General features: G+C 31.3%; 2 protein-coding genes and 1 long non-coding RNA gene across 3 annotated transcripts; 2 read left to right on the forward strand and 1 right to left on the reverse strand.

Moving 5' to 3' along the window:
* Nucleotides 1-1,661: 1,661 nt before the first annotated feature.
* On the forward strand, nt 1,662-3,698 carry LOC145166844 (elongator complex protein). The gene is made up of 9 exons (XM_079085891.1): nt 1,662-1,934; nt 2,038-2,130; nt 2,222-2,388; nt 2,483-2,529; nt 2,620-2,689; nt 2,781-2,974; nt 3,061-3,150; nt 3,218-3,293; nt 3,365-3,698. Exons 1-9 carry the CDS (start codon nt 1,768-1,770, stop codon nt 3,547-3,549), a joined length of 1,089 nt encoding a protein of 362 aa, XP_078942017.1. The 5' UTR covers nt 1,662-1,767; the 3' UTR covers nt 3,550-3,698.
* Nucleotides 3,699-5,768: 2,070 nt separating this feature from the next.
* On the reverse strand, nt 5,769-8,256 carry LOC145166845 (peptidase M50B-like protein). The gene is made up of 10 exons (XM_079085892.1): nt 7,948-8,256; nt 7,251-7,346; nt 7,069-7,153; nt 6,870-6,991; nt 6,742-6,766; nt 6,556-6,639; nt 6,443-6,472; nt 6,201-6,306; nt 6,045-6,112; nt 5,769-5,957 (listed from the first exon to the last, which is right to left on the reverse strand). The coding sequence occupies exons 1-9, from the start codon at nt 8,038-8,040 to the stop codon at nt 6,046-6,048; spliced, it is 708 nt and encodes a 235-aa protein (XP_078942018.1). The 5' UTR covers nt 8,041-8,256; the 3' UTR covers nt 5,769-5,957; nt 6,045.
* A 9,565-nt stretch (nt 8,257-17,821) lies between these two features.
* LOC145162746 (uncharacterized) lies at nt 17,822-18,852 on the forward strand. The gene is made up of 3 exons (XR_013739293.1): nt 17,822-18,328; nt 18,412-18,531; nt 18,599-18,852. It is a non-coding gene; the product is annotated as an uncharacterized LOC145162746 (long non-coding RNA).
* Nucleotides 18,853-19,492: the final 640 nt, after the last annotated feature.

Below are 19,492 nucleotides of genomic sequence, written 5' to 3' on the forward strand. Positions count from 1 at the left end.
TTTTGGCCTTGCCCGTGCAGTCTCAAATGATCACAGTGGGAATCATACAAATCGTCTCATCACATTATGGTATAGGTATCCACGTCAGCACTCTCTCTCTCTCTCTCTATCTCTCTCTCTCTCTCTCTCTCTCTCTCTCTCTCTCACACACACACACATACTCTCACACACACCAAAATCTTTCGGTTTCTAACCGGTTGGTTGTCTAATCACCCTTTGATTTCTTTTATTTTTTTTATTTTTTTGTTTTTATATTGCAAAAAATAGCAATGTACTTAACCTCTATGCTCTAATGTTTACCGATAATCGCAACATACTTAGAATTTTCAATCGGTTTTGTTAATGGACAACCTCTCATATTGTATCTTCTGTTTATCGCTTCAATAAACTGCTTATTGAGACTTTTTTTTGTTGTAGGGCACTCTAAATATTATGAAGATTCAAGTTCTCAAACCGTTGGAATGATTTCATTATAGGGACATTTTAATGTTGATTTTTTTTTAAAATATTAGTTATTATTTTGTTCTTCAACCAGATCTGACTTGTGTTCGAATAATTTGATTTAGGGGCAGGGACATAATCGAAAAGTTGATGGTAAACTTCTATTCCTTTTTTTGTCCGGATGTTTGTAAAATGTTTGTATTATTTACAGTTGGTTTGTTCTTTGGAGGAATCACGGTTGTCGGTTATTTTTTTGTTTCGACATCCTTTCGCAAATTGATAAAGGTAAGCTACTTGCTTACCTTTGTTTTCTTCTTTCTAATAAAAAGATTTACTATTCCTATGAACATTCAATGGGTTTTAAAATATTTTTAGGTTAAATTTTTGTGTTTATCTTTTTTTATTTCTGCAGGTATTTGCTAAAGGAATGGATTTTCACTTGCTATAACTGAATAAATTTTTGGGTTTTAATAATTTTTTTTTTGTTAACGCAAACATATATTTTGTAGATAGACTTTCACTTGCTATAATTGAATAAATTTTCCAAAGTACAATGATGCAATAGGAAGAAATGGAAGCATGTTGCTATTTATTGTATTAACACATTTTTTTTCCTACTTGTAGGCTGAAGGTTTTTTTTGGATCAATGTAAATATTCAGGAAGAACATTTAACGGATCAGTTGAGTAGTCGTATGGTCCGGTTAAAGTATGTTGTTCTTTTGATCTAAGAAAATGTTCTACTTTTGAACATATTGTACTTTAACAATTCAACAACATACTTTACAAAGGAATACCGCACAATTGTTGCCATACTACAACATATTTGACTATTATGTATTTGTAAATGAGTGAATTGTAGACAATAGCAACATACTTTACTGGTCTTAACCGAACCCCGCGGAGCGGGGTTTCCCGCGGGGTTTCCCAGCTAGTTAACTTTATGATAGCAAAACGAATTCTTTTAAAAAATATATAATTGTGATGATAAAAATCAATATGACAATAAGTAAAAAGTGTTTAACTTATTATTTTAAAAAAACCGTTAATAGTTAAAAAACTTATATGTTTTTTAAAATCTTATTATTGAAGTTATTGAAAAGTTATTTTAAAAAGTATTTTTAAGTTATTTTAAAAAGTTATTTTAGAAAGTATTTTTAAGTTCGCAAAATATTATTTATTTATTATTTTTTAAAAGTAATCACGAACACCCCCTTAGATTTTTAGTAAACTCTAATTCATAACCTTCTTCCAAATCGAGTTAGGGTTTTGTAAAAAAACCGTAAACCCTCCTTCAATCACGACTGTAAATCCTCTACCGGCGGACAATGGCGGACGCCATTTGTAGAGTCCTCCGCGACGGAGCATTAGAAGGCGAACACGCAACGTCTCTCACCATAAACGATTCTGTTGATTCACCGTTCGGTCCCATCGTCTTCGATTACATTTTCACTCAGCTATCATCATTCATATCGTCGGAGAAGTCTCAATCTCGGTAAAAACATATCCTAATCCCTATGAGTTTAGCTTTTCAATCATTGATTGAATTGAAGAGAGCTATATACATTATTTCTAAATTGCACGGTTTCGAGTTTCAGAGGCATCGTGCTCATCTCTTTCGCTAGAAGTCCTTCGTCCACAGCTGAATTGCTCAACACCAAAGGAACTGATATCGCCACATCGCATCAATGGTAACAATATTATCCCGTTTCGAATTACGATCTGCTAAATCGATTATCATTTCATGTCTATTGTTCTTCGTAATTGGAAATTTTGGGACAGGTTGAGTGTTTTGGATTGTTATACCGATCCACTCGGTTGGAAAGCACAGCTCAAAGAGCGTGGAGCCATTAAAACTCCATCAACAGAAGCTTCATTTAATCTTAACTTATGCAAAGATGTGAGAAACTTGGATGATCTGTTCTCTCAAATTCTTGTGTTGGGGAAAGGTAGATACGAAATCATGATCTGTATTTCTTGAAATCCGAACTTCATTTCCAAATTCTATATTCAATCATTCATATGATTTGTATGACTTTGCAGGACTTATTGGAGAAGGGAAAACTCGCTTCTCAGTTGCCATAGACTCTGTAATCCTTCTTTTTCCCTATTCACAAACTCAAACCTTCTTGATTTGCATTCATGAATGTGTATAATCGAGTTCTTCATATTGTGTTCAGGTAAGTGAGATGTTAAGACACACATCCTTATCTTCAGTTTCTAGCCTTATAAACAATCTTCGAAGCCATGGTATGTTTATAACTTTATATTATGATTATCATAACAATCTTCTTTTTCTATAAAAAGAAAAAGAAAATCTCATCATGTACATTATTTTCAGCCCAAGTATCAAGTATCTTCTGGCTACTACATTCTGATCTCCATGATATTAAAACCACTTCTGCATTTGAATACATGTCTTCAATGGTGGCCAATGTAAAACCACTTTCTACAACAGCAAATGCAGAACAAAATTACAAAAAAGGACAATTTCATGCATCTTTAAAACGCAGAAATGGACGCGTTAGGGTTATGGTAAATCCCTCTTTCTCTCTCACCATTTACACACACACATAAGCATATTGAAGATTTGAAACAATCATAAAAACTTTTCTTTGTAGGTTGAAGAGTTTTCCAATGAGCAATCACAAATCAAATTCACATCTATGAATGCTGTGGAGAATGCAATCACTCAAAGCCTTGTTCCTAAGGTAAAATTGTGTCTCGTTTTTTATCAGTTTTTATAAAATATATAATTAAAATTATATGTTTTGGTAGGTGCAATTTAATATGCAGTTATCAGATAAAGAAAAAAGTGATAGAGCAAAAGTTGTACTCCCATTTGAGCATCAAGGTTTGTAATTTGTATGCTTTTGTAGGTTGTGATTTTGTTGATTAATTTATTAATTTGTTTTTTTTTTACAGAAATGGATAAATCGGTTCAAATATATGATGGGAGGAAATCTTTGACTGAGGTCAAACATGAGTCAAATGATGAAAAATTGCAAAAACAGGAGGAAATTGAAAGGGGGGAGATTATTTATTTTCGTGATTCTGATGATGAGATGCCTGATTCTGATGAGGACCCTGATGATGATTTGGATATATGATTTTATAAAAATTTTATAAAAACAAATGATTCACCCGTAGACAATTTAGATGATTGTGCTTTTATTTTTCATAGTGTTGTAAAGATCAAATACCACATCCGCACCTTGTTAATTGTAGCATTTAGCGTAATTTTATTCACATTTAATTATTCCCTTTTATTTTAATAATACAATTAGTTAATTACCTTTATATATATATATATATATATATATATATATATATATATATATATATTAAGGTAATTAATTTGGTAGGAATCTACCGTCATGTTTTGAAAACCAGACCGGACCGGCCGGTTTAACCAGGATCCGGTCCCGGATCTGGTTTTTAAAGGCCAAAAAAACGGTATTCATGTGAACCGGTAAAAACCGGTTCAAAGCAGGAATTTTTAAAAAATATTGGTTTTTTTCATTTTTTGTATTTTTTGTATAATTAAAATTAATAATAATGCAAGTATGATATCATCCGGTTTCTCCGATTTTTGAGATCGATTGAACCATCGAACCAGTAAGACAGTCGGTTCGGTCTCCGGTCAAGGTTTCATCTGCTCAACAAATCAAAATATTAATATTTTTTTGACACAAGGACATGTTATTACCAGATTCAGTGTGACGGGTAGAACCATGAAAATTACCAAAAATTTAAAGAATCTTGACCCCACCATACCTATTTATGAGTATTATTTGAAAGAACGAAATCACTAAAGATGTGTGGAAAGAACAAAATCACTAAGGCGGCTCGGTATGGGTCCTCCACGCAGTAGAGGATCCTACGTGGAAGGCCTATAATGTCGTTAAGGCTGGGACAATGTCACCCCGGGTTTATGTTATCTTAAGCCTCGTTGCCATCATAACATGTCTTGAAGTTTAAATTAAAGGGGTAGGTGTGAGTTTGATTGTTCGAAATTGTTATATAGGGAAAAAAAATTATTTTCCTATTAATATAACGAGCTACTAGAAGATGTAGCTCTTCTACTAACAAGAAGTGTGAGGTTAAATAGAACCACGAGGAAGGACACGGATGTCTATATCACAATTACTTTGCGGATAATTGTGCATACAAGTCAAAAGATTTCAAACGAAGGTTTGGCTTGAATAAGAATGTGTTTACACGGATTACCACGCATTGGAAACAGACATCATTTCCTTTATTTTTATACATTTTAATATATCCTTATACAAAAAAATTACATAATTTTACCTATTAAATATATGTTTAGGTATAGTTTTTTTCAATTGAGATATGATGCTAGAGTTAGGCAAGGATTCACAGGGTTGCAAAGTAAATACATATATTTTTTCAATTTAAATGATATGTTTTTTAATATTATATAATTTATTTTTATAACTATTGAAAAAAATTTTAAAAAAAACATTCGATAAAAAAGGGGGAAAATATGAGATGGAAATTAAAGTGGTGTGGAGGTGTAATGACAATTTCCTACCTAAAATGGTGTGGCGTAGAGGATGATGTTAAGACATAGACCCATACCTACCAGCCTAAGGCTATGTGGTGCGATGCTAATGAACCACATGTTATGCTGACATGGAACCCTCTTAACATGTTATAACATGGTCCCCCCCCCCCCCCCTTCTCGAGCAATGCTTACGTGGAGTGGAAGTGTGTTAACCCGATAACATCTCTCTCTCTCTCTCTCTCTCTCTCTCTCTCTCTCTCTCTCTCTCCTTAATGTCATCATCTCCTCTAGGTAACTCTCGACAACATCTCCGACAAACCATTTTTTTGAAAACATTGTCTGTCATACTTTTTAAAATACACATAACTCACTCATATGAAGTCAGAATTACTTAATTTTTTTTTCCAACATGTAGTTTGGTGTTTGTCCTTCATTTTATACTGTAAAAAGACATATTTGGTTAAATATTGAATCAAATACAGTCTGGAAGACAACATACCAAGACAACATACCAATATTGCATTTTTTCTGTATCAACATTTTTTTTAAAGAAAAAACTATCCCACTTTATATCGTTTTTTATATATGAAAGTATATACTTAGTTTTTCAATTTGTGGTTATTAAAAGTGCATTGTTATTCTTGGTTCCATTTTGAAAGTGCATCGCTATTCATAGTGCATTGTTGTTATTGGTGCAAATAACAAAAACCGGTTTTCTTCTAAATGCTAATATAAAATGATTTAAATGTATTAAAGACACAAAAGTTGACAATTTGGTAAAATAGTAGAAACTAGAAAGAATAACTTGAAACTTATAATTCAATTTGCATATCCACAAAAATAAAGTACATAATTCACAAAATATTTAACTATAAAGGTTACAAAGCAATCATATGCATAAAACCCTCAATAATCAAAAGGGTTGAAAGAATGAGATTAAAAGTTAGTGCATCAAACACCACATGAATAAATCCAACTCCATGAATCAATCTGCATATATAAAAACAATTATTTTATTTAATTTAACAAAATTCAATAATCTTTTATTTAATATTTTCTCGTATAACAAAAGAATACCTCATGTTGATAAGATAACAAGCCCAATATACACAGAAGCACTTAGAAAAATGAAAGAAATCATTCCCCTGAAAAAAAAATCAAAATTAAAAATAAAATATGAAAGTATGTTGCCTAAATTGGAAAGGGCAAAATTGTCATTTACTAAAAACTGACCATATGACTCCCCATGCAACACCATTACATGGGCAAGGGCAAATTTCTGCAAACTTCTCAGCATCACTAGAATTAACTCTCCTTGAAATTAAATCATCATAAATATCTGCCAATAAAAAAATTATTTTTTATTCCATATATATAATAATAATACTAAACTTACATAATTACATATAATGATCATTCATAATGATATAATTTGTTAAATTGTCAGTTTTGATGATTAAAGAATGTTTACTTACCATAAACCGAAAACAAACTGTTCATGACACCTGTGAAGAAAAGGGCAAAATTGTCATTTCATAAAAAGGACAAAATGGGAAGAGTGATATAAGATCATATTTATAATTCATACCAATGAACAAAATGACATAACGAAGGATGCGAACTGTGGTTTTTTCTTGTAGGATCCAAATGACAGCAAGAAAGATAATAAATCCTGTGGAAAAATGTAATTTTTAAAATTATTTAATATTTTTGGTATTAAAATTATTAATAAATATAAAAAAGTTATAAAGATTTGAAGTTACAGAATACAGACCAATGCAAAGTCCTCGAAGAGTCCACTGTTTCAATAAAACAAAGCAAATGGATGATTTCAAATTCGATATATTCAAATTACAAAATTAAAAAGGTTAAATAGTTGTTGAAAAATAAAAATATTTTTACATTTTTGGCAACAAAGAGGACAATAAGTAGAGCAACTCCTAAACATCCAGCTGCAATTCTTGAAGTAAGAAGGCCAGTTGATGCCAAGATTAGAAGCATACCCCAGAAAGATGAACCAAGATCTATATAAAAAAAAAAGATTTATTTAGATTAACAAATAAATGGAATTTAATAAAGAAATTGAAGAGGAATGTAATACATCCAGCAGGTAGGATCAACCAATATACACCACCACGTGTCTGTGTTACTCCTCCTTCATTGGCGTGAACCTCCATTCCCATTACCTGATAAAAATGGAGAAGATAAAGGAAAAAGATGTGTGCTTGAAACTTGAAAGATGATGTATATGGAAAGAAGATGAAGGGTTTTGTTGTTTTTTACCTCTCCACATGTGAGTTTACAGGCGATTGCATGACTTGCTTCATGAAGAAAGACAGTGATGAGCTTGAAAGGGGTAAGTAGAAATGTTCTCCATAACTGTACAATTCATTCAGATTGACTGATTGAGATAACATGGAGTGAATAAACATGGAAAAGTTATGTCAAAATGATTTCAGAAGATTGGGGGAAATTGCAATTGGTAAATCAAACATATTCATGTTGAATATATGTTATTCAATGCACCAATGAGAAGTACTGTTTCTCTCTATAGAGTTAAATGCTTAAAAGTCCAAACCCTAGTTTGTTGACCTAGAAACCTGATGAGAAGATGAGACAAATTCCTTCCATCAATTACTACTGTAATCAATTAACTTTCAGAGCATCACGATTATCACATTGAACTTGTTAACAATCTAATTTATCTTATGATAGAGTTTAGGGCTTTAGGTTAACACAGCAACATTCTCAATACTTTCAACAGCAAATTCTGAGAACTTTCCGTAAGAGATGATGTTAAATTATAAAAACAACGTAACTACTAAGAAACACTAGAAAAATCCAGAGAAGCAGTGTATGCATAGGAACACACCAAATTTAGGGTTAACTACAAACGGAAGAAGAAGAAGAAGAAGAAGAAGAATCTGATGAGTAAAAGATAAAAAATAACTGAATTACAAGAAAAATATGAGTAGCTAACCGCGAGAATGACGAGAGTGAAGACGCCTACGGTGGCGAGAAATAGTTTCTGGTCTTTATCGCAACAATTCTGCAGCTCCCAATCCGGCTTCATCTGCGATTCTCTCTCTCTATTTCTTTCTTTCAAGTCGAAGATAAGTCGGATTTCTAGAGAAGGACGAGGGGGTTTTGGAAGAGTAGTATGTGTGTGAATGTGATCGGAGAAATTGGGAATTTGAAAATATGAATCGCCGGAGACGTTGAGGAGTTTGGTGGCCAACTGGCGGATGATGGAAGTTTCCGAAGACTCCGTCTCCAATTGGATGGACCATCAAATTATCATTGTAAACGGTCTCCCAATGGACCCAATTACCGTGTGACGACTCAGCACCAATTTTAGCTTTTAATTTATTTTTTTATTTTTAAAATTACAATTGACTTTTATCACTCATTGTCAAGTGGTTAAAATATGTATTCGAATAAATTGGGTTTGAATGTCTGATAAAATAATCTACGTTAATTTTGATTGTAGAATATGAATTCGAATATATTTTAAATTAAATTTAAATATGATCCGAATAAACATTTTTAAGAATAAACATTAGAAATATAAATAAATTTGTTTAAGAGGCAAAAGTCTCAAACAAATGGGCTAGTCCCATTGTAATATAATTTAATATCATACATGTAATTTTCTTAAAAAGTAATATTAAGGTTTTCTTATTGAATAATTTTTTTAATATATTCAAAAAATAATCTAATAAATTAATAAATAATATATATATATATATATATATATATATATATATATATATTAAAATGTTATTAGATTTTTTAAACTATTTGGTTTTTATTTTAAAAACCAACTCTTATCTGAAATCTAAAATGGTAGTATCGTTTTGTTGAAATCATTCTAAAAATCCAAACCATAGGGAATATACATTACAACATCACCTAAGTTTAGGTACTAAACTTCTAAAATATGTTGTTTTAACATGCTAGATATACCCGATTTGGTTTCACTTGGTAAATATATCATCCTCCACAACATTTTTTTCTTTCATTATCGTTTTACCATCCCTGTTTTCTTTCCTCAATTATCGTTTATTACTTCACCCAAGTGAACATTACTAAACCCTAAACCCTAAATCTAAACCCTAAACCCTAAATCTAAACCCTAAACCCTAAACCTAAACACTAAACCCTAAATCTAAACCCTAAACCCTAAACCCTAAACCTAAACCTAAACCTAAACCCTAAACCCTAAATCTAAACCCTAAACCCTAAACCCTATTGTGTCGATCTAGAATTTACATCTTGAAGTATTAATCGTGAATCCATTAACCGTAATCTTTATATAGTAAAACAATGTATTTTCAAGAGGTTTAGTACCTAAGCTTGGGTGGGGCTGTAATGTATATTCCCTTTTCCCATATATATATATATATATATATATATATATATATAATATGTTCGAAACCTTTTGATGTTAATTGCACGCGTTCAAAGATAAAATACTTATTGTGGAAAATCGTTTTAGTTATTAACGATCTAGTGTGAATGATCATTTTTTTATGTTTTGACGTATTACACTAAACTTAAATCAAATAATTTTTAATATAACGTCCAATTTATTTTATTAAAGTGATGCATCATATTTTTAATTTAAAAGAGACGCTAGAACATGTATTTTTTATAAGATATTGGGGGTACCCTAAAACGGAATAAAGATTTTGTTATGAATTGTTGTAAACCTGATAAAATACCCGAAACCTCACAGGAAAACCTGAAACCCAATGGGGCGCCCCGATAAGATACCCGAAAGATATCGGGTCGGGTTTGGGAAACCATCCCCGCCCCGAACCCGCCCGTTGCCATTCCTAAATTCCAATACAAATTGCTCAATTTGACATTTCAGTTTTATCCAAATAATAACAACCTAACATGTGGTATTATTTTATTATGATTTTTTGATAAATATGTAAATAATTATTACATTCTTTCTAATTTTCTTTTTATTTTTTTTTTATTTTTAATTTTCCTATTAAGATCTAAATCTACAACTAATTTTGTCCTATTTTTCCACTCATTCCATAAATTAAATTTTTGGTTTGTATTTTTCTGGGTTTCAACATTGATGGGTTGTGATTTGTAGGGATTATTTCAGATTGTTCATAAAACAATTTTTCGGTTTGATTTTACACATATACAAAGAGGGTAACTTACTCCGATGGGTTCTTTTTGTAAGTTCTTTCAAACGGCGTAATTTAATCTACGCTTGTTTTGGTCTCACTTTGGTTCGATTTTGGTCATAAGTCGGTTTGAACCGGCCTTGGACCACAGAATAAAGTTTTGTGTCAAATACACAACGTTCGATTAGGAGCAAGACACACTATCATTTATTTGAAGCTAACGACCATCTCATAGATGGTTTTTTTCCAAGCCTAATTCCTAAATGTAATGTTATTATATATATGGTTCTAAAAAGTTCGTCATAGCTCTAAGGTTTGTTACTTGACGTCATGCATTGAGAAAATGCCGCGTTAAGTTATATATGTATATAAAAATAAATAATGGTTGAAAAAAATATATAAAATTGTTAATTATATACAAAACTGTTGTCTTAAATCATGCTTTAACAAAAGTCATGACTCGTCACGACTCACGTTATTTAGAACATTGATTATATATAACTATATGTCTACAAATTCATACACAGATGATCTTTTTTCATATTGAAAATGTATGAATATAATGTTTCAATTATCACTTTAGATGTCATACTCAAGGCTTGTGGCTTGATGTCCCAATTGTCATCTTTATGTAAGTTTAACATTCTTGTGTGATCGATGCTTTTGATCGTAAAGGCTTACATATCGAATCGGTCCAAGCAAAAAGAAACCTGATCCAAAGCTGGACCGAGACCAGATTAAGACCGTCCAAGACTGAAAAAATTTGGACCGCTAGGAAGTATGTGCCAAAATCAGTTTAATGGAGACCAAATTAAAAAAAAAATCGAATTTTTGAGTTTCTATTTTTGGTTAAAACCTAACCGGTGTTTATCTAATATTTTCTTAACCAATTGAAAATCCGGTGAAAAAAAATCCGATAATCTAATTACTTGAAATCCGGCTACAAATCATTGGGTCAAATAAAACCTATTTGGTTTTAGAAAAACTAATCTTATACAAAACCGGTTCAATTTTTTCTTCATATTTTATTAAAACCTTGGAACCGGTCCAAGCTGTTCACCTAATCACGTATAAGTTGAAACTTAGAACTTATCAACAGAATTCTTAATTCGTCTTTAATTTTTGGTGAAGAAGGCCCAAAGAAATTGGACCTAATTAAAGAATTACAAGAAGTCTAGAACCCAACTACCCACAAGGCCACAACGAGGGCTCTTATTATTCATTAACTATTATTTATTTTGGATGTAAATTTTTAAACACTGTTTTTTTATTCCATTTAGGGCATCTCCAACCCACCTCAAACTTCATTTCTTTCTCCAACTCTATCCCATTTTCACATCCATTTTTGGAGATATGAATAGTATTCCCCCATATATGAGGGAATACTATTCATATCTCCAAAAATAGAGGTAAAGTTTGGTTGCCAATTTTAGTCTCTCTCATTTTTATTTTATACATTTCTAGTTTATTTTATCTATTAATTATAATTTAAATACAATATTTAATATTTATAATATCATGTTATATACTAATTTATATTAATTAATCATAAATATAGAGTTTAATTAGTAGAGGGGTGTATTTGACAATATATATAAGTTATAAAACTAGAATATTCTAGGAATATACTTTTTGGGGTAAAAAATTGGGTAAAAAATAGAGTAGGGTTAGAGATGAATCACTATTTACTCCATTTTTTATTTCATTTATAGGGGGGGAAGAAATGGAGATGGGTTGGAGATAGTCTAAGGTTTAAATTTTGGGTTAATATAATAATAGAATTAATATATTAGTTTTTTTTTTTCATATTAAACCTTCACTTCATTTTATTTTTTCTGACAAATAACATGTATTTTCTTTTCCAAAAAAACCTCGATTTTTTTTTTCGAAAAAACTCTCAATATTTTAATGTTTTTTGAAAAACCCTCAAATTTTTTTCCCAAAAATAATCCTTACATTTGACAAGTTTTTCGGAAAAAAACTGTTAAAATTGCAAAATCGGAAAAAATGAAAAAATTCAAGTTTTTTTTTCAAGCAAAAAATAAAGTTTATGTTTAATTTAGAAAAAAATATATAAGGTATTTTATAATACAATGTCTGTTAAAAAGATTTCTTGTTAATATATATATTTTTTTACCTTCATTCAAATCGTAATATTATGTTTCGTAGTTATCGGTTAATTTATTATAAAGTATTTTAAATATTTGATCGTTAGACAGAATCTTATGTTACAACATATATATAAGTTCAAACATTATATTTATTTGGGCCCAATGAAATATTACCTAACATTTTGTCTCCAGATTTCATATCTTCTACTTATTATTATTATTATTTTTATATTTTCTCATCCTGACCTCAGTCGCATTTAACTTAAAACTTCTACGCGTTGCTTTATTATATCTTTTATGACTTTAAACACATTTAAACGAGTAATCAGCATCAATACATGACATATTTTACAGAAAGAAAAAAGATAAAAGGAAATAAAAAAGCAATACTTCAAAGTTCAAAAGGAAAAAAATAAAAGGATGAAAAGGAAAGCGGGGCCATCGCCTTTTTTCCCTATCAGCCCAAATCAATGATGGTCTGGATGGATAAGTAACATGATGGAGCCCAACACAAAGACACTTTATACTTGCACAATAAAATGAAAAAATAAAAGTAAGGGGTTGTTTATATGCTTATTCTGGGGTAGTAAAAGTCCAGAGTTTGAATCGATTAGATTTAGACAGTTTGATACAATAATTAGAAATTTTTTATTCGGTCTTATAGTATTTGATATGTTTTTTTTCTAGGTCTGATAAAAGGTTAGGTCTGACTCTATCACATCTAACTCAACCAACAACCATCAAAGAACCCTTAAATTTATTTATAAGGTATGTTTGTTGCGTTAGCTGAATAACTAAACTAACTTGTTATAAGCTAGCTTATTTTGCCAAACAATTCCTAATTAGTAAATGAATCAAAATCGATATATCTAATCCTTATTTTGACACAAAAATATTTTGATGTATATGTCTTTAGATATCTTTGAAAAAAAAAAGGGGAAATTAATATGTAAGAACTAAAGAAAAGTTGTTATTTTAGCATCTTCGTATACCATGCATTTGAAAAGGACACCAAATGAAACAAAAGGAGGTGGACCAGCTCTTCGCCATTTCACATGCCATACCCCAAAAGAAGAAGGGGGCAAGTGCAACTCAAATTGAAAAGGTCAAAAGCTTCAATTTGATTAGAAAAAAAAGGAGAAGAAAAGGCTTATAATTATCAAATCAATGGTAAAGTAACATGTACTTGATAACCAGCTTGTAATAATCATATAACTTAACACGTAGACAGCTCAAAAATCTTGTATGTGAGTCATGTTGATGGTATTATCGTTTGTTGTGATTCATAGTAATTTCTTGGGTTATTTCCATAAAAGACCCTATATTTTGACTTTTTTCTTTTTAGACCTAAAACTTTTTTCTTTTCCGAAAAGACCCAACTTTTACATGTTACTTGTTATTTTAGACCCTAACAGGTCATCAAAAGGGAAATTACGTATTTTTATTTCATAAAAGACCCTATATTTTGTATTTTTTTCCAGTTTAGACCTAAAATGTTTTTTATTTCAAGACTAGTTGTATAAAAACATGATTATATCCTTTTAATTTAAACATAGACATCGATTTAAACAATGTAATTATTATGGCTACATTTATTTATGATTGGACAATTCTTTGTCCACGTATATTTAAAAAAAAAGTAGTTGTAAAAGTTATTTCTTCACTATACCAAGTTCATGTAGCTTAATTTCGTCACGGCATAAAAAACATAATTATATTCTTTTAGTTTAAATAATAGACAACGATTTAACTTTTGTATCTTTTGGCATCGTATTTATTTACGCATGAAACATTTTTTTTAACTATTACACATACAACGATTTTTAACTTTTGCATCAATTTATGCTCAAATGGTTTCATTCCCATAATATAGTTTTATGTATTTATATGTGATGTTAACATTTTTTAAGAATGTCTTATATGACTTTGCTTTAGGAGTATGATAGTGAGTGCATTTGTTAACTGTTTTAAAAAAAATGATTAAGAAATTCGACCAAAAAAATAATATAGAAATGGGAGAGAGGGAAATATGTCCAAACTCACCAAATAAGTATAATAGACAAACTAAAAAAATTTATTTTGTATACAGTTTGTTAAATTACGTGGTATGTATTTTTTTTCTACAAATAAAAAAAGTTATTATTATGCTAAAAGAATCTTCCTAGCCATGTATTATCCATGTTACCAAAAAATATCAAATTAACATCAATCTTTTTATTAGCGGTAATAATAACATTTTTTATAAACAATATATCAGGTTTAATGATATAATATATATCCAAGATAAAGTTTAATTATATCTTTTACACAAAAATAAAATTTTGCAATTTTTCTAGGTTATATTCGCTCAAAAGATAATAGATTAGATAACATTTTTTAGTTTATACATGTATACTTTCTTTTTTCGGTGTAGTTAAGAAGTACCTTATATATTTGGTATTGAAGATTATAACCAATTTTAAAGTTGAGTTTATTTAAAAAAAAAACATTTTAGGTCTAAAATAGAAAAAACTATAAAATATAGGGTCTTTTATGAAAAAAAAAACCTAATTTACCTGTTGGTGACCTGCTAGGGTCTAAAACAACAAGTAATACGTAAAAATTGGGTCTTTTTTGGAAAATAAAAAAGTTCTAGGTCTAAAAAGAAAAAAAGTCAAAATATAAGGTCTTTTATGAAAATAACCCTAATTTCTTTTGACAAACTTGCAAATTTGGTCCCTATGATTTGTTATTTATTTATTTATTTATTTTTATTTTGGCCCAACAACTTTTCAACTTGTAGATTTAGTTCCTAAAACCATGATTTTTTTATGGTTTTGGTTCATAGAGACAGTGACAGAGCCTTGAACATTTGAGTCGGGGGGGGGGGGGGGGGGGGGGGGAGGGCGAAAGTAAAATATATATAAAAATTGAAGAACAGGAGGGGTCGCAGTCAAAATTTTCAGTTTTAGGTGTAATATGTAAAATCCTTAATAGTAATGGACTAGTTCAAAAAAAAAAAAATCAGGGCGGGCCACAGCCCCCCCTTGCCCTTAAGAAGATCCGTCCCTGCATAGAGATAACACCAATTAATCTATTATGTATTATCCGACCCATGTGTCCATTACATGAGGGTAAAATAGTTTTTTCATGTGTCTCTTTCTTCTTCTTCTTCTCTCTCTCTCTCTAACATGCACACAACCAAAAAAAAAGAAACTCCCCCATCTTCTTCTTACTTGCAAAAAAGCTACAACCTAGGATACAGACAATCCATATTTGACAAAAAAAACTTTGCAAAGAGAACCCATCACATAGGTGGGTAATTTGTGCTCAAAGGCAACCGATCTACATGTCCTTTCTCGCAACCACCTATAATCCCACACCAATTCATTTGCTTTGGATGGCTTGTATAATTAGCATAAGAAGAAAAAAAATACTCTTGTATGGCAACATGTATGGTTTCAAAGCATGTGGAAGACTCGTATTGGACTGTACGTGTAAGGTAAAATTATAATCTCTAGTTCGTTAGACTATATATGAAAACTTTAGAGCCTCGTGATGGAGATCCATCTACAAATGGTGAAATTCCCCAACAAGGTGTGATGCATCGTGTTGGATCCATTGGAGATAGAGTTATCCGATGTCAGAATAGATGGAAGGATATACAAAAGAAGGTTTAAATTAGAGACAAAAAAGTAGGTTGCAGAAGGTGGAAAGACGGTGGTGTGGGGTAGGACGCATGGCGAAGGAGTGGTGGCGATGGAAATGTTGAGCTACAGAAGGATTCTTTTGACAGTGTCGGAAAATGGTGGAATTTAGGCATACTACATAAATGTCACACCCCCTGTCGAGGCGGCGAAACATATCGGCCTGTGCGACTAAGTTCATGGATCACAGATAAACTAAATATATAGCACAAGTACATAAATAAACAAAACAACATTTATATTCCATCTTGGTGTTTGAATACATGGTTCTTACAGATAATAGTCTACTATATGAATTGCCTTAAATAGTAGGGGGACATAACAAAAAGGAGTAAACTAAATTGCCTGAGATCCCTAATTATCCGTCGTCTAAATTTGCTTGATTACTGATTTCATGAGAATACATGTAGTTTTGAGGGTCAACACAAGGTTGGTGAGGGTCACAGGTTTTCTGCTAGCAGCAATAATGATACTTTTAAAAGCATTTCAAAAAGTATTTTCATTATAAGTAAACCATATTTAAATAAGCTTCTGAAAAATCCAAAAGGTGTCTTGGTATAAGTAAATTTATGCTTAAAACGGTTTTTAAATGATTCAATGAATGATTTGTAGTAAGAGAGAGAGAGAGAGATATTCAAGTTAATGTTTATAGTGAGTTCTATAACTGAGCTATGTGACTGAGTGTACCCTGCTACAACGCTTCAATGGACGTTGCAGTAATGATCGTAGACACTTATCACCCGCTTCGATTGATCGGTCGAGGTTGTAGCTAGCAACCGCAGGTGGGGATGTCAACCCCGTATAGATCTATACATATGTATCTCGCTCCGAAGATTAACAGTTATAGTAGTGTGGGTATACTAAGTGTTTAGACCCAACTAATAAATAACGTCTTACTAAAAATCCCTTAACTAAAAAGTATGTGAATAGGTCTCAGCCCTAACTTAATTATGATTAAGTCACGAGGCATAATGAATTTCATGGTATAAAGTTTAAAAAAGCCGAGTATGTTTGGCATGCATGTAAAGTATAAGGCACTAGCTTTTATAACAAAGTATGTTTCTCGTATAAACTCCATAGTAAGAAGGCATATGTTATTTCAATAGTTGTATTATTCTAACAACATAACATACTGGTATATTGAAGTTTAAGATGATATTGTTTACTTATAGTATATAAGTGTTAAATAATGTTTTGTAACTACTATGTACAGACGAGGGCCAAAAACGCTCTCAGAATTTCCATCGGAGGTGTGTAAGTGCATCAACGGATCGATTCAGTTTTACGTGATTAAAGAAAACCAATGTTTTACGGTCTGTTTTCTTAAAACCGTCGTATCTTTTGCATACAAACTCCGTTTTGGACGTTCTTTATATTTTCGGAAACATGGGAACATGTACTATAATATTTTTAAAGTTTGGTTTGCTAAAACTACTTAATACGAAATTTTAGTTTTCAGACGCATTAATCAGTGTTGCAGTTTGAGCTGTTTGATTCGGCTGACAGATTACACATTTGGAAGTAAGGTATCATCTGATATCTTATAATATTTGAAATAAACTCATTTATTTTACATTAGATGCACTAAAACTGAATGAGTTAAATTACGAACAAATTTACTGTAATTTAGTCGTTTGTAGTCTATGCCATAAATTTCGGGATGTTACAATAAACACCAAGAGGAGTCCACAGTCAATGCTCGTGTGCATATTGGGTCCCATTGATTTTAAGACCAAAATCTTAAAAACAAGGAGAAGAAACGTCAGCCATTAGATTTATTTTGAATGGTAGAGATTAAAATTTAGTGATCCATTTTGGTGATCTGAATAGATATTAACCAATCAAAAACTTTAGCTTTATAAACCTAAAAATGCTATCTTTTTTAAACAATTATATTAATACACTTATTATATTTCTCCCGCTTGCCCTTCTCTTCAAACATCGCTCTCTCTAAAAAAACCCTAAACAACACTCTCATTAGAAAACCCTAGCTTTACAACCTCTATCACCAGCCGCCACCGGCCATCACTCCGCCGCCAACCATCACGTAGAGGTAGAACAGCTAAAGCACGCCTCAGTTAATTAGATGCGCGTCTTTTGGTTTCCTTAAGATATGTTTCATTCGCATCGTGTAGTTTCTCTCCATCTTTATAAAGGATCGTTTAAACCCTTCTCCATTCTATTTCCACAATATTTCTTAGCCTCTTATCTCACTTTTCTCTCTAAAAAAACGTGACTGCCACCAACACTCCCAGTCGTCCCTGCCACCGTCAAGAAAGCTCTCTACTGCAACTTCCGTTGCCACTCACCTCCTCCACCTCCCCTCGCCTCCATCATAACCCATGCGTAACTTCACTTTATCTCTCTGTGTGCCTCTGTTTCTGCAAGAAAACACTTTCCTAAAACAGTCGCATGTACCAGCACTATCCCTTTCTCTCATCCTCCTACCATCATCAATTATATTTCTCTATATTTTGTGATTTAGCTGGTTTTGCAGGTCGTTGCTGTTCCAGTCACCAGATTTATCACTGCATATCTTTTAGGCAGACTATTTCAAATTGATACACATGGTCGCTGAAAGAGATCCTGATATGCCTCTTGATAGTGGCAAGAAAAGGTACAATGGAAATGTATACTTTATTGATTTTTTTGGTTTTGATTTTTGATATATTTTTATGTTGCAGAGGTGGAATACTCCATGCAAATGACGAGAAGAGAGGTCGACATACAAAGATCCTGAATGATATTTGTATATCAATAAGTTTTGTTGTTTTAGGTTGTAGCATTATAGGTTTGGAAAGAAAACTAGATTGGTAGCATGCATAACATATAAAGCTATATCTTTTAAAATATTATTTTCATGTAAGAGGTAGAAAAATTACGAACTGCCATTTGGTGGATTTTATTATTTATGTTACAAAATGTCGTTTTTATGGTTTCCAAGGCATTAAAGTCTTCTTTGATATCTACTAAAGCAACGATCCATATAGCTACTTAGAAAACAGTGCAGTTTATATTTCCCAAGCACCACAATGTTAAAATATCCATCGTAGGCACAACTTAACCTGGCAACACTCCACATCTATCTTACCCTACTACCCTCTATCCCATTTGACAAGTCTATTCAAAACCATACCTTTCTCCTTCCACTAACACAACACCACCAACTTTACATATATTTGATCATATTGCCCTCAAAGACAAAAAAAAATACTGTTATAAAACGTAACCATATTTTAAAGATATACATTTTTTTAACAATAAGTTTCATATAATGAAACCTTTGAAGACAATCAATATTATTATTATTATCCGACTAATAAAATATTCAATTTTAGTAAAATTCCTCACAATATACACAAATCATAAAAATCCAACTTAAATAGACACGCCAAGTACTTAGATTTCATGTAGTTCGGTACTTGATTTGGGATTCTGGAGTGAATTTGGAGGTTTGATTATTCAAAAGGAACTGATAAATCAATTATATGTTTTATAAAAGTTTAATATATATATAACAAGGTAACATATTCAAGTGTGTTATGTTTCAATTTTTCATACATTGAAGTAACTCTTGA

Source organism: Lactuca virosa, chromosome 3 (genome assembly GCF_052849685.1).
Source record: "Lactuca virosa cultivar CGN04683 chromosome 3, Lactuca_virosa_CGN04683_v6, whole genome shotgun sequence".
NCBI classification, from domain to species: domain Eukaryota; kingdom Viridiplantae; phylum Streptophyta; class Magnoliopsida; order Asterales; family Asteraceae; genus Lactuca; species Lactuca virosa.